Here is a 15,321-nt window from a genome sequence, read left to right as displayed (position 1 = left end):
GTGCAGATATTTCTTTAGCAAAATGGAATGGGCGCCTCTACTCTCGCCTGGACATTAATTCCAATACAAGAGACAACTCCCGACAGATAAAGTGAAACTGTGGGGTAATTGCAGTTGCCCAGGAATAGCCCATTTGATCTTCGTTGGAAGATACGAATCTAGGGAAATATGAGGGGAATAAAAGGAGAAAAAGGAGAAGAAGGAGAGAGAAAGAGAAATCTAAAAGCCAGGATATTTTCTGGCCTTTTATCGGCAAACGTTCGCGAATCCTGAACGTCAAAAGCATTGATTAAACTCGCCTTCGCACGAGAAGTTTTCTACCACCCTGTCGCGAAGTCTCGTTGCTCGCGGTTAAACGTCCGCTGGCCGAGGGTCGAGGTTTCAGGCCGATTTCGAAAGTTTCACCCTCTACGAGCCTTAGCCGCAACAACTCAGAAGGGTGCAGGTTTCGTTAAAAGGGGAGGAAAGTGCAGGATCGCGAGGACGAACAAATTCTTCCGCCTTTGAAAATCGAGACCGTGACCCCCTATCGATTTTATCCTGGAATTTGATTTGTCGCATCGCAAACGAAATTGGATGGTCGTCTGCCGCAATAGCTTCGAAGCAAGTGGAGAAGTTCGGAAACGGATAGCAATGATCTAGGGAGGTCTACACCAAGAACAAAACCATTGAACGAAATGGATTGTACAAGAGATACAGTTTGGGTAAAAAGAAAAAGTCAGGAAATTGAATTCACGGCCTACTCCTTGTTACATTAATTTGTATTATAAGAAATAGAAATTGTTTTCGAAACGTGAACTTAAAATTCTATATCGGAGTGAAACCATGGAAAAATTGCCGAAGGTCGAAAACATCGAGAGAAATGGATTGTATTAGATTGTCCGAAAAGTTTCTTTCGTTCGATAAGGTGATAATAGACGAACAACAATTTCTGTTTTATATTATTTTATTGAATTACGTATGATCTATTTCGTTATATTTCTATTATTACGTTCGTGCATAATTCAATAAGCTAATATAAAACAAAAAATTGTGCGTCTATTATTTCCTTATAGAACGAAAGAAACTTTTCGGACAACCTAATACAAAGGACACAGTTTGAATGAAAATAGCCAAACAATTGGATTCATGACCTATTTATTGTCGTATGAATTTGTACGTATTATAAGAAATAGAAATTGTTTGTGAAAGGTGATTTGACTGTAAAGATCTAGGCCAGAGTGAAAACTCACCGTTCCCTTGGCATAATAGTTCTCCAGTTCCTTGAACAGGTCGGTGAATACAAAGGAATTCTGCTCATAGAGAATTCCATAAGTCTTCTTAAACATCTCGTGGAAAACCTTTTTACTATTAGCGAGAAGATCCTTAAAGAAACCTGTAAAAAGAAAAAGAAAGAGAAACGATTTATCAAACAGTTTTCCCTCTGTGATAATTAAAACTGTTTGAAACTGAAGCAATCTGAAAATATAAAAGACAAGATCGGTGGACACATTCACGGAGGCCTTGCCCAACCATCGACATATAAATAATTTATACGAATGCCGATTAATTGATCTGGCCGAAAGCACGAACAGAGAACGTAATTTATTTAATTGCACGATGCTTCTGCATCGTTTTCCACCGGCCTCGTTGTAATAGGAATAATTTGTAATTGCAGAGGAAACGAATCGCATCGATCTACCTGTTCGAGACAAGGATGGACCTATCACTTGAAATTTGCAAATCAATTACAGCCACGACTTCAACTTGCTAGATTGATCACGCGTTAACAATGTTTGTTTCTTGTCGAATTATAGCGTCTGTACACTCTGCTTGCTATGTACCTAACTTGCAACCGTTAATTAACTACTTCCTTCTAGCCAGGATAAGGTGTTAACGAAGTTTGCGTAGCACTCTGTCTGAACTTTGAGAATGATTTCTGCCACTCATTTATCTTCACCTTATACCCTATTCATTTCGAGGGAGAAATGCAGAAAAGGGTTGTTGCAAAATCGGTTTTATATGCAACAGCCTACTACGAAACAAGATTTCAAGAAAAAGTTCTCGTAATTAACACGCTGAAATATAACTTTATTTTAGTTACGTTTGAGAAAGTAAAGAGAGCAAAGCTTTAGCAAGTTTTGGAATGAATGTCAAACGTAAAGCATTTCATCTTAAGAAGACTGTAGGGCATTTCTTTCCTCTTTAGCTGCGTTTAACTCTAAGAATACGAAAGATTCGCGGATTCCTTGTGCTTGCGATCGAACATTACGTGAGAGCATGACGTTTTATTACAATCATTTCAATAAAATCTATGTATTCTGTAGTTGTAATATCAAAGTACCAGAGGAAGCAAAGTCTGTGTGCAACATGAAAGATAAACGCAAAACGATTAATGAACTAGAATTAAACCGAAACCAGACCAAACCAGAACTCGAAACTCTATCTTGAAATGAAATTCTATCGACAGAATGTATCTCTCTCAGTATACCTTCAAATCTGCCGAATATAACTGGTCATCAAATAACCATTATCGCCCTGACACAAGCCACAGCTTTTCGTACGGAAAATTCTACGAAGAGAGCAAAAGCTTTCGACGAAAGAATATAAAGTCCCCGATTTCTCAAGCAACAGTGGCATCGACCGTTCGTTGAACACCGTCCAGCGAACACCGACAAAGACAGGGGTGGCCCGTGCCACCCTCTACACGCGTAACCTCACGAACCAGTGAAGCTTGAACCAGTTCTTATCGTCACTTCAGTCGCGAAGAATGTGATTAAAATTCCTTTTAACGACGCTGGGAACCAGTGAAAGATAGAGAGAGAGAGCGAGAGAGAGAAACAGAGAGAACAGGTAGGTGAGCCTCGTAACGAATCGTCGACGGCGACGTCGGCGACGACGTCGGCGTCGCCTCGGCAAAAAGCTTCGGGCTCCGAGCCGCGTAAAAGGGAAGGAAGCACTTAGCGCCGCGACGACTGGCTAGGAACTTCGTCGGAGCTTTTAATTCACGACACGCTCCAACGTTCGCGTCTAATTTCCCCAGTTTTTCCCCGAAAATCTCCCGTGTCGCTTCCATATACGTATGAATATTTTGATTTTTCTATTACAAGGTGAAGATAAGGGATTAAGATGAAAAGTAAATCTCTGCGTCCAATGAAACTTACGTACGACGTAGTTCTCGCAGAAATATTTGCCTTGTGTATATCACGTTGTGTTCTATAAATTGAATTTGATTTTAAATTTAAAGATCTATAAATTGTATTTAACCCTTGCCATGTAACGTCGAGCATGGATTATAATCTCTGATTCAACGAGAGCAGATTGTATTAGGTTGTTCGGAAAGTGTCTTTCTTTCGCAAACGTGTTTTTTACAATAGTGCACCTTCGTACAAACGTGAAACCAAGTCTGTAAAATATCGCGGTGTTTATCACAACAGAAAAAAATGGATCGTACGTAATTCGACAAAATAATATAAAACAAAAAAACGTTGCGCGTCTATTATTTCCTCATAAAACGAAAGAAACTTTTCGGACAACCTAATATTTGTAACAGCGTTCGCTAAATTATAATGAAATACAGTTGTTTCAACTCATTTTCTCTGCCATTCTAAGCTTTTCCAGCATCCTTACAAAAGTCCCTCTTAAAAAAAAGGAACTTGAACAATGAAACGTACAGCAGTCAATACGAAATTTCCAAGGCTCTCTTCTATCATATCCACCCTTCGTCTTGCCTTCACCACCACCCTCCCGCCCCCTTATATTTCACACTATCTCCCTATAGCAGTTCCTGTACTCTTCCTCCCTGTCTCTCCACCCCTAACTCTCTGCCAGTGCACTTCTGTCGCGGCGAGTGGCGGGCAAAGTGGGTACGTAGCTAGATGCGGCTAGGTGTAGTAGCTGCTCAAAGGGAAGCGCGACGGCCGTCAGAGAAGCCGTGGTCGGATGGAAAGGGCATGGGAAAGATTGAAGCTCGAAGAGCAAAGAGGTAGTCGGGCCATGGTGGTGCAAACTCGTATGCCACCATCGTTAATTTCGTTAATGAGAATCATTAGGCGTATCTGAGATGTTCGACGTGAAGCCGTCTAATTTCGCAACCGCTATGTCGACCGTTCGATCTACTCATTTCCATTCGGAAAGGAACCAATAACACTTTGTCCTCCGATATTAAAGATAATACATCGTAAAACTTTGACGAAGGCCATCGTGAAATAAATGGTAGAGTAAGTGTCGGTATACCAGATTAAAGAGAGGCCTGAGTAAACAAACAAAGGTTAAAATTTGTATTCTATTGTAATTTCCTGTAGCACAGATGTTTCTTTGTGTAGAAATGTTAGGAAGATATTACACGTTGTAAAGAATGAAGTCTTGACAATGTTTCGAAGCTCTAACTAAATAATGTTAGAAGATTGTAAGATCTTGTACCCGAATTGCAGGCCGTACAACATGTACTAAAATTGATGTTTCGTTCAACGAGTACGTACAAGTAAGTGCATTCAACAATCGTAAACTTTTACTAATAGTAAGATTTATGATAAAAGGTTTGTAAAATCTTAACGAAAGATATCTGTAATACCAAAGGCAACCCTGCAATAAATTGACGCAAAATGCAAGAGCAAAGAAGTTCCAAGGCAAGCGTTGACATCAAACGAGGAATTACGTGGTTGGAACACCGAAACAGGGATTAAAAGATTAGTAAAATTACTGTTCCGCTTACTTGAGAAAGTGGTCATATTTTCCGCTTAAATCCTGAGGGGTACATAATCTTTCCTTTGCTTCATCGAGTCTATTAATTTTGGTAATTCAGGTAGCGGGATTTTTCATTGTCTGTCGATTTATATTACTTTCAAATCTCTACAGACTTAATCTATATCAAATATTCTTGTCAAATATTTTAATTCGTCTGTATATATAAGAGATCTGACGAGTTTCAAGAATTTTCCAAAAGTTTTATCGAACGATCATGCAATCCTAAACTTTGTTTTACATTTTTTGAGATGTCCTTCCTTTTCAATACATATATTTTCGTATTTTGTCCCGCTCTCGGAAATAAAAAAGAAGATAAAGGTTGTCGAAGAATCGTGTCAACCATCCAGACGCCATGAACTGAGAAATCTCATTTCGGTCCACGTATTGCGCTTCGAAGCCTCATTCACGTCTATTAACGCCACTCGCCCTGCCAATGTCGAGAATGTTCGACCGATCGAACCGTCTGAAAAGTCCTTTTGTGATTTAGAAGTGGTATAATTGACGAGATATCGTATTTCGTTTCCCTGACTATGAGCTGTCGCGATGAATTTTCATTTCTACTTCTTTTCTTTCCAACTAAACTGTAACACGCTCGCTGATCTTTGAACGCTCATATCGAGTTTATTGAACTCCATCGATCTCATACTTTTTTACAGTATAAACCAGCGAAGACTCGTTGAAACATTCTATTCGATCATCTTGTCAATCTAATATTCCATTTATATGTCGAAATACCTTACAACAAATATTTACAATTTTTGATCATACTACATTTTACATCGCGTGAAGGATAAAACAAAAAAAAAAAGAAAAAAGAAAGAAGAAAACTTCAAATGAAAAATTACTCGCAATTCTAGTTACAGTACGTATTCCACGTTTCATGTTTCCGTCTACCATACACAAAAGAACGCGAAATCTATCACGAAGTTCAAGAAACACGAAATTGAAGAAACCTTTTGCGACTCTGCATCCCTAGAAACCAAAGGAAAAAAAAAAAGAAAAAAAAAACCTTTCCAAAGAAAAACGTCGTCTGACACACACGAACGTGCCGACATTCGAGTTTAAAGGTAACTGATCAAACGAAATTGCAACCGCCTGCCTCTCATCATCAGAGGCAACGTTCAACCGTTTTGCCAGTGTGAATGTTCGTAGAGTGGGACTTCACCCCTCTCGCACACGCGTATAAACGCGCAAACATAGAGAGCGCGAAAAGGGCCGACGATGAAGTGATTAAAATCGTGAAACGTTGGATGAAGGTACTCACTGTGGAACCTGGTCCCTCTCGTAGACAGGACCTGGTGCAACCGCTGAAGAGTTTCTTTGGTGGCTTTCTCATGTTTGTCGCGTGCCCTCGCCTGCAGTCTCACCTCCATGTCCGCGGAGCAGCACACCTCGCCGCCGCTTCTCACGCTGCCGCATACTTTCAGCTCCTTTGCTGGAAAAACGAACGGGAAACGAGTTTAATACATCGGCTGGATACACGTCTCATCCTTCATCGCGGGGGTTCGAGGAGGAAACTCGTTATACAGACGTCTTTAACAAGAGAGCTTTCGAGGGTTTATCATAGTTGGTTCAAGCATCGGACAAATCTTTTATTATTTTCTCTTCTTACTTCTCTTTCATGTTTGTTTTGTTCAACAACTGAATCGAATATTATCGTTCTTGAGACTATTATTCGACGATATTTCTGTGTTATCGATTGTGATTTCGATTAGATTTAATTTTTTATTGTTTGATACGGTTTAAGGGATGAAATTGAATGTTACAAATGTTTGTATGTTACGATATATTTTTGTATTCGATGCAATTGAATATGATATTGAACGTTCAAATATTTGTATTCCGTTGTAGCACTGCGGCGAATTCTATGATTTTTCCACTCGAGTTCTTTGAAAATTATTTGTTCTCCTCTATAGTGCAACTGATATCTAGTTTGATTTTCTACACAGGATGATCGATCTGTGTTTTCTCTGACTATTTAGACATCTTTTTCGGATATGAATGAAACGGAAAGATATATGTAATATCTTTTGGAGATTAATGTCCAAGTTATGTATGCCTCTATAGAAAGCATCGTTGTCGTTAGTTAACTGTTGCAATTAATAATTCGGATTGATATCTGTCCGCTTTGAAATTGATTGGTATACGTATGCAAGCGCGCGATTGGAAATAATCATTTGCGATTTTCAATAGGCAAATGTAATTAATAAATCTAATTACCCTCCTTCCGTCATTTTGAAGTCAACGATGATTACGCTAATTACGAATACACGAATAACAGGAATAATTAAACAGCGACCAGAACTTCTCTGCATACAATTGCATAAATTATATCATTTTCATAAAAGAATTCTTCGTTTAAAATTTTTCGCTCGAATAAGAGTTCCTTTCCGTAAGAGTCTTATCCCGTTGAAGTTCGAACATTAAAAAAAAAAAATAATATCCTCGAGATAAAAAGAGGCGAAGAGTCGACAAAAAGGTCAAAAAGTTCCAAAAAGTAAGGGAAACGACAAAAACTTTTCTCTTCGTCGAAATCCAATTTTCCGTTTTCAGGAAGACGCTGTGGGTAGCTACTGGCATAGGAATCGCGCAAGCAAGATCTGTTCTCGCGTGAATTTCCACGAGTTTGTTCGCGTTTACCTTTTTGCAACTAGATCGGCCTAATCGCATTCTTCTTTGTCGATAGAAATTTACATTTTCCTCTCCGATTTTTCGGCTTTTAAACGTGTTCGACCTCCTTTCTTTCGCTTTAATTTCCTGTTAGTTTGATTTTTTGCGAACAAATACGCGACCGATACAAGAACGATACTACTTGTCAATATTATTAAACGGGACGAAGTTGAGTAGAGGAATGTGGTAATCGAGCAGAAAATGAAAAGCAGTTTTAGACAAAGGCGGTTCGATCGTCCTGGACGTGTTTGAAGAAGAAATAGTCGCAATCAACGACGAATGTAAAATTTGAATGTAAAATCCTTTCTAAACTCTGTCTAAAAAACTTTGTAACTCGCGTTTTTATTATATTTATTTATTTATATTTATATTATAGGTATTTTAGATACCTGAAAGAATTATCAAAGGACGATGATACATACTTACTACCTTCCACGGACAAGACGTTCCATCAAACATTTCGAAAATCAGAAAACCTAAGTTTCATTATCTTGATATCCTGCGTATTTGTGCTTTGCTTCGTTCAATTGAAAATATTCTGTCATTATTTCGCAACAACCTGTGCAATATATATTACCCAAAAAGGTAAAAAAGAAAAGAATTAGGAAGCTTCAAATACTTTAACATCTCTTGAAAAATGAGAACTATTTTCTGTCCCGTTAAAAGTGAACAGAAACATTTGCACGTATTTAGCAACTGCAGAAATGAAAACTGTGTTAGCAGACATCCTGAGTGGTTTCGTAGTTTCATTGTTACTCTTATTACTTGACGAAATAATTCCTGAAACATCAGTACGTATCAATAAAGCGTATCAACGGTAATTCCGCTCAATCTATAACAATTTTCCAAAGACCAGGAATACATCCATTCTTCGAAACGTCCTAATAGACCATCCAACGGCACCGAGATCGAGCAGCATCCACCCTCTATCGCGCGGCGTGACAATAAGCCGCGTTTCCATCGAGGGTCGTAGAACAGGGCAGCAGCCCTACGCTGTTCCCTTATCGGTCGGACGCCAGGCTATATCGCTTATCTGCCAATATTTCCAGTCTGCCGTCTAAGTAAGCTAATTTCCAGCCACTCGGAACTCCGAGTCGAACTTCCACCCCCTTTTGCCCCAACCATCGTTTTGTCGTGTTCCTTCGCCCCACCCTCTGTCTGCTTCGGCTTCAAACTTTCAAACACGCCCGTAAAAGTAATCCCGAATTATTTCCGGCGAATCGGTCGTCGTGGCCGCGCTTTTCCACTCGATTCGATCGCGCGACGCGTGCAGTTAACGAGCAAAGTAATGCGTTACGATTACGCCAGCCTTGATATAAAAGTCTGCTTGTTACCAACCAGCCCCCTAAATCCCTTCGAACGATCCTCTCATCTTCGACAGAGGAAACGAATACGATCTGTGTTCCTTCAATTTCTGTCCCAATCTACGCGCCTGTAAATTTCATTTAATAATTCTATTTTCATTGCCTCGTTCGATACGAGTTTTCTCTTCCTTTTTTCTTCCTTTCCGACTCTGAATATTTTTAACGTTTGAATATTGATCGCAAGAGACGACACGTAGAACATGCAGAAGAGTAGACTTTCAGGTAGTTTTGAAATAGAATAGGAAATACAATAGATTCGTCCTATTAATTAATACATGAAGTTTAAAGCTTCAGTTTAACGTAAGACCATCAGACGTATACTGCAAAACCTTGTGAAATATAAGATAAAACGCATCCTTCGTTCCAGTTTCTTACAACCTTGAACAACACAGACAGATCGAGAGAAGCATTGAAAGATATTTCTGTTCTATTTTTAGATTTTTATTTCCACATTTCCTTCCATACCCGACTGTCATTCGAATAAGCATCCATCCTCAAAATCGCGTTGTTCGGAGTTTCCTGGCAGACAGCAGACGACATTTGCATTGTTCCATAAGCACCGAAATAATAAGCGCCATAAAACCGTACTAACTCCTTCCGTGACCTGCGATTTCACGACGTAGATCCCCCGTTGGCACGACACAAAAACGGAAGATCGTCCAATAAATTTCTTCGAACGATCCCATATAAAAAAGCAATGACAAAAAGTGAATAAGAGAGAAAGAGAGAGAGAGAGAGAGAGGAAGATGGAGAAAGGGATAGGATATAAAATAGATAAAGTGAGACGTATTTCGAAAGCTCCAAGAAGCATTTGACGAACTAGCGTTAAAAGCCCCTTGGTGCAGACACCGAGACGACCCTCGTGCAGCTTTTGCATCGCGTAAAGCTTGTACGTATATACACGCGTGTATGGTACATAAAGGGCCGGAGAGTTACGCGGTACGCCGTTTGTTAGCGTACTGACATCGCAAAGACGCCGGGATTTCCGTCGCGACGCGCTTCCGTGTCGCAGCCAACGACTTTGTAAGGTACCGGCTGCTTTTTCCAGGAAAGGGACAGAGGACCTTGTAGCCAGGGGGAATTATGAAACAAGACAGAATCGATAGGAGGGAGTGGACGGTACAGGGGTAGAATCTGTCGACTGTGAATGATAGACAGGGAAGAAGAAGTTGGATGTCGAGGGGTTCTGTTAAGTTGTTTCCCGGGTGGTTTGGATCTGGTTGAGGAGAAATTAATTTCTGTTTAGATCCTTGGAAATTAACGGAACTTCAAGGCAGAAAGTATTTTGTATTATACCGCTGTTAAATTCGCTCTAGGGCAATTTCCGATAATCTGAGGGTAAATTTACATCTACTTGGATGTTGAGAAAATTTAAAGAATTCAAAGGCAGAGTTATAGATTTTTTTTTAACTCGATGCTTCTATATTGCATTACTATCAGCTTGATTCAGAGAAGATTTTTGTAGTCTCCGGAGGAAATCGGTATTCTTAAACTGTAAAAGTAGTTTCACAAAATAGCTAGCGTGTATAACGGTACGAAGCTTGTAACGATACAAGATGATCAAAAAATTCTCCAATTTCTTAAGAAAGTTGTAATAACAACGGTTAACAATTGCCTGTTGGAATTTAGCTAACTAATTAACACGTAGAGAATTATTAAACTTGAGGTTGTGTGTGTCAACAACAAAATCTGGTTGAGAATACTTCAACAAATAAACACATCACCTTCCACCACTGCCCATATCACCAAACTTAATCCACACTTGATGCTCGTCACCGTGCAACTCTCTAAACATAGATCAACCCCCTGATCGATTCGATCCGCTGTACACGTGTCACCATCGTCCAATGTTCGACCTTAACACAGTCGATTGATTCCAGTTTAATCGAGCCGTGGGAACCGCAACTTTCATCTCCTCTTTTTATAAACGAAAGGTCAGCTTTCATCCTGCGACTCCTCCATCCCTTTTAAACGTTAATTAATTACAAAAACAGAATACTCGTTTAACTCGAGAAGATCGGTTGAAACTGAGACGCAATCATCTATTAATCGAAAAATGGCCACGACCGACTAGCTGAACCTAATGAGATTAAAGGGACGCGATGTTGGCCACGCTCGGATTTCATTTCCATCGCGACCGGATGTCACGGGGTAATTCCATTTGTAATAAATCAGCCAGATATCGTCGCGAATTAGCAGAAATTCTAGTCGGATATAACAACGTCCAATTCGATGAAATATAGATCGAACGTAGAATGGGTACCGATGAGAAGCGAATTTCATGCAACCTTTGTCAAACAAGTCGCCAGGGGTTGCGTACGTTCGAATCTTGAACACGAGGGTGTATTCTATTTTCTGCGGTGAATACAGCGCAGGGATAGAAGGGTTACTATTCGATTAGAAATCGCCCTTCGTCGGAATGGCTGCCGGTGATACGCAGATGTAGCAATTTTCTGGGCCAAACGAGAATTCAAACACGTCTTTGATCTTTGGGAATAAGATGAGCCCGTGATACGATAGGGTATTTTCGGATAATCGATTTCGCGAAACTCTGTTTCGATGAAACGTGATAGTTTTCTTTAACGTTTAGAATTCTTTTAACATTGTCACAGACGAGAAGAACAATTAAGTATCGCCGAGGAATAATTAAGAATACAAAGCTGTATCCTGGAATTTATCGAGTGGAAGAAGATGGAAATTTCTGTAACGTTTGCGAAATTCTATATTGTTTCGTCTTAATTTTAATTCTTCTTTCGTTCCTAATCTTTTAGCAGTTACGCGGAATCGTTTAATATGGTAACAAGAAATTGGGCGATTCTTGCAGTGATTAAAATTCGTATTGCGGTGTTTCGCGGCATTACGACAAAACTTCGAATTATCGTTGCAAGTCGGCAACACCTTAGGATAGCGAGCAACGTTGTAGAATTGTTAGGAAGCATATTATCCGTGCAAGGTAATTTACAGCGCGGAACAATACTTACATTACAAAGCACAAAGCTCATGGAATCAAGGAGAATCACAGAAATCCTTGCAACAGTATTACAAAGCACACGGTAAATCCAGTTTAATCCCTTCATTACGAAACATTCTAACAAACCTGTTACCATGAGAGATTAAAAAATCTTGCACGAGATTATTCGTATGCAAGTTGTGAAAGAGCGAAGTAAATCAACCGAACGTACTGTGCAACGTTGTTCCACGTTATTGCAGCTCTGATATTTATTTTACGTTACAACGTGTTGTCTTTAAGCAATTTCAAACGATAAAAATCACGAAAAAAATTGTGAAAAAGGAAAGAGCTATTCAATTGGGGAAACCACAAAAAACGCAACAGAGCGTGTCTTTTTTATTCGCGTTTTATTTTTTTTTTCTTTTATTTTTCCTTTTTCCATCGTTTCCACCTTCACGCTCCAACGAGCTTTCACCCTTTAACGAAACTCCAGGCGGTTCGTTCCTAGCCGATTCATTATTATTCCGAGCGAATCGATGATGGCAAGTTCGCGCGATGCAGCCGGCCCATTCACGCGCGTTCAAAATAATTACTTTCGTTCCGTTTAACGCGGGGATGAAAAAAGGTGGAGTCGGCCGATGTTTGGCTGAACAAGCCACCTTCTTTTCCTATACGCGTCACTCGATCTCACAATCTCGGGGAAACCTCTGATTTTTTCTCTTCCGACAGACCTTACTTTGTATTTCATTTCGACGTGCTCGAACGCAAATCACGCGAGTTTCTCTGTTCGTTTCTGACTTAAAGCTGAATCAGAGAATCATTCCTGTCCTTCCCCAACTCCTCTGTTCAATCAACAACTTTTTTTCGATTATTACGTACAGTCTGGCGATTCGGGCGTAACGACGATGAGCAGAGAGAGAGAGAGAGAGAGAGAGGGGGGGCGGGGTCGTCCGACGTCTTTCGGTCGGCATTTAAAAGGGCGTTGCACGCGGAAATTGGGAAATTTCCATTGTAAGTGGATTTCCGCGAATAGCGTCGCTGGAGCCAATCTCCACGTGGCAAAGGGCGGATTTCGAGCCGCTGCTATCGCAAACATGAAAAACCGTAGGAAAATGCAGTCAGCCCTGAGGGTATGGTACCTCCAGCGAGATTCTTCCCCGAGGATTTGTCATTTATATGATTAACGAGCGAATGACGTTCGTCGGATATCGATTCTCTCTTGTTTCCTCCTTTCACATCGTAAGAAACTAGTTTTCGATTTATTGGAAAATATTTTTTTACTCGCCAGATAAATTACCATTGCACAGAACGCGAAGAGCAGGAAGAGAAAGAGAGAGAGAGAGAGAGAGAGAGTTATTATTTTCTTAGAAATGTTTCCTTCTCGCTCTTTCTTTTTTTTCTCCTCTTACGTTTTTAGAACGGAGGGTAAAATTCGAAGAAAAGAGAAATGGAACGCGACAAGAAAGCTTACAAGTATATTCAAACGATGTGTAAATACAGAAAGAGAAATACGTATACGATGTAAGAACAAAGTGCAAACAGATTAAAGCAAACAAAGCGGGCTAGATGTTTCAGCTGACTGTATTCAAGAGCAATATACAGATTATACTACCTTTAAATAGCAAGCGTAGAGGATCGTAACAAGGGAAAGATATGTATATTTAGCCGTAAGTTTCAAACAATTCATTTAACTCTGAAAATTACCGTAATCGCGTTACATTGGCTAATAAGCGCTAATGGGCAATGAAACAAATCTTCAAGGGTGAGGTTGTACCAAAATACAAAGCACCTTAATTGCTGAAAAATTTTATTTCAATTTTATTTACCGCTTTATATACGTTTCTGTCAGCAGGAAAATTTTAGCTCTCTATTTCGTAATACCCCACAGCTGTGTATCTCACTTTGTATAAAAATCATATGCACTTATTTGCAATATATTGTCCAGCAAAAGCCAGTAAATGCAAAAGGTGTACAACAAACATTTCTGGATATTTGGAGATATTCCCATTTCCATAGAAATTCTATAGAAGCTCGTGGTCGATCGATTCCCGTCCCATCTATCACGTCATCAAAGAATGAAAATGTTCGTTATTACTTAATAGAGCGAGCTAGCGTCAAAGATCGAATTAAAATTCGTACACGTCATTTCAATGAAATTCGAGCAGCCGCTGACAAAATCGAGACGCAAACCTCTCGACGTCTCTTATCTCGAAACCCAAAGTTACGAGTGAGACTCCATAATATGCCCGATCGAGACTCAAAATTCAAAGTTCGTAGAGTGGTGCGATTTTCCGCGTGCCGTGTGCCTGTTTAGAGGATGGAAATTACGGATATTGGCAGCGATGCGTCGCTGTGAGATTCGCCTCGATTCCAACGGAATACAAATGACGTCGAAAATCGTTGCTTCCAGGGACAGCGGCTGCAACTTCTCCCCGGGGAAGCTTGTAAGTTGAAAGTGTTTGCACTTGGTTGGAAAGGAAGAGTTGTTCGAGGGTGGAAAACGAAGGCGATCGGTGGCTGATGTTCCGTCTTGGCGAAATTGAAAACAGGCTGGAAATTAATGGGAGTTCGGACGTGGTTGCCAAATATTTGCAGTTACCGAGCTTGGCATTTCCATAAAGGTGAATCCCGAGCAGGCTTGCTCCCCTACGAATCCATTTCCCTTCGATTGGAAAAGGGAATTTTCTTCGCGGATAACTCGGGGGAGTTTGGAAGTGAAACCAGCGAAAGATTTAGGTAATCGAGAAGGCAGCAATCGAATTTTCGCTCGCGTTATCGACATTCCTGTTATATATAAGAAGTACGTACAGCAGAGCAGAGGTGCGTTCGAGATACGCGTGTGCGCTTAATGGTCGCTTCTGGTCGCGTGATCGTTTTGTTAGGACGCGCCTAGATCCGAATCTCGATGGCGTGACTTCGATTTTTGTTGCTCCCGATGGCTGTTTATCGTGGCTGTTAGCTTAATTGCACGTAGAAGTACCTTGATATTTATGACGCAGCTGATACTGCATCGTCTACCTCGACGTTTCTTTGCTTTCTTATTTATTAAATCAAACGGTTCGTTTTTATCGCAGCGATTCGCTCAATGCATGGACTCTATAGACCCGTCGAAAAAGATCGATATTAATGAGGCTGATTCAATCTATAGGGTGTTCCAATCTTTCTATAACATTATCACCTTCTTTCTAAATACGTATAATTAACACTTTGCGCTTTTCAAACTTTCATGTTCCCATCTTACTGTTCTTTCGATAATACAAACAAGATGTTTGGTATTTTGAAGAAAAATTTCATCGCAACCTTCAAACGAGATATCATGCCTACTCCGCGATATTTAAAGGTACTGGATATGGAATATTAAAAAAAAAGTCCACCAAAATTTTCATTACATCGTTCGATTTATCTGCACGCATCTCTTCTATTATTCTAATCGCCAAATATTTGACTCGCTTTTCCCATATAAACACGAACTATCCCTATTTCCATCTGTCAAACAAAATCAACCTACCGTGTCTATTCTCGAAATTCCTCCCAAACATACTCAACCGCCAGTCTCTTCCATTCTGTCGGCGCGGTGTATTCCCAGCGTCCATCGGAGTACCAAAGGATAGA

General features: G+C 40.1%; 1 protein-coding gene across 2 annotated transcripts in view; it reads right to left on the bottom strand.

The window, feature by feature from the left end:
- Positions 1-15,321, bottom strand: part of LOC122571015 (glypican-4) — a 128,654-nt gene that overhangs the window by 9,964 nt on the left and 103,369 nt on the right. For both annotated transcript variants that reach the window (XM_043734152.1, XM_043734153.1), the window contains exons 2-3: positions 5,990-6,160; positions 1,233-1,375 (exon numbers count right to left, since the gene is read on the bottom strand). In XM_043734152.1, the coding sequence (XP_043590087.1) occupies positions 1,233-1,375; positions 5,990-6,160 (314 nt within the window). The remainder of the gene's footprint in view (positions 1-1,232; positions 1,376-5,989; positions 6,161-15,321) is intronic.

This window comes from Bombus pyrosoma, linkage group LG9 (genome assembly GCF_014825855.1).
Source record: "Bombus pyrosoma isolate SC7728 linkage group LG9, ASM1482585v1, whole genome shotgun sequence".
NCBI classification, from domain to species: domain Eukaryota; kingdom Metazoa; phylum Arthropoda; class Insecta; order Hymenoptera; family Apidae; genus Bombus; species Bombus pyrosoma.
This window is presented reverse-complemented; position numbering and strand designations above follow the sequence as displayed.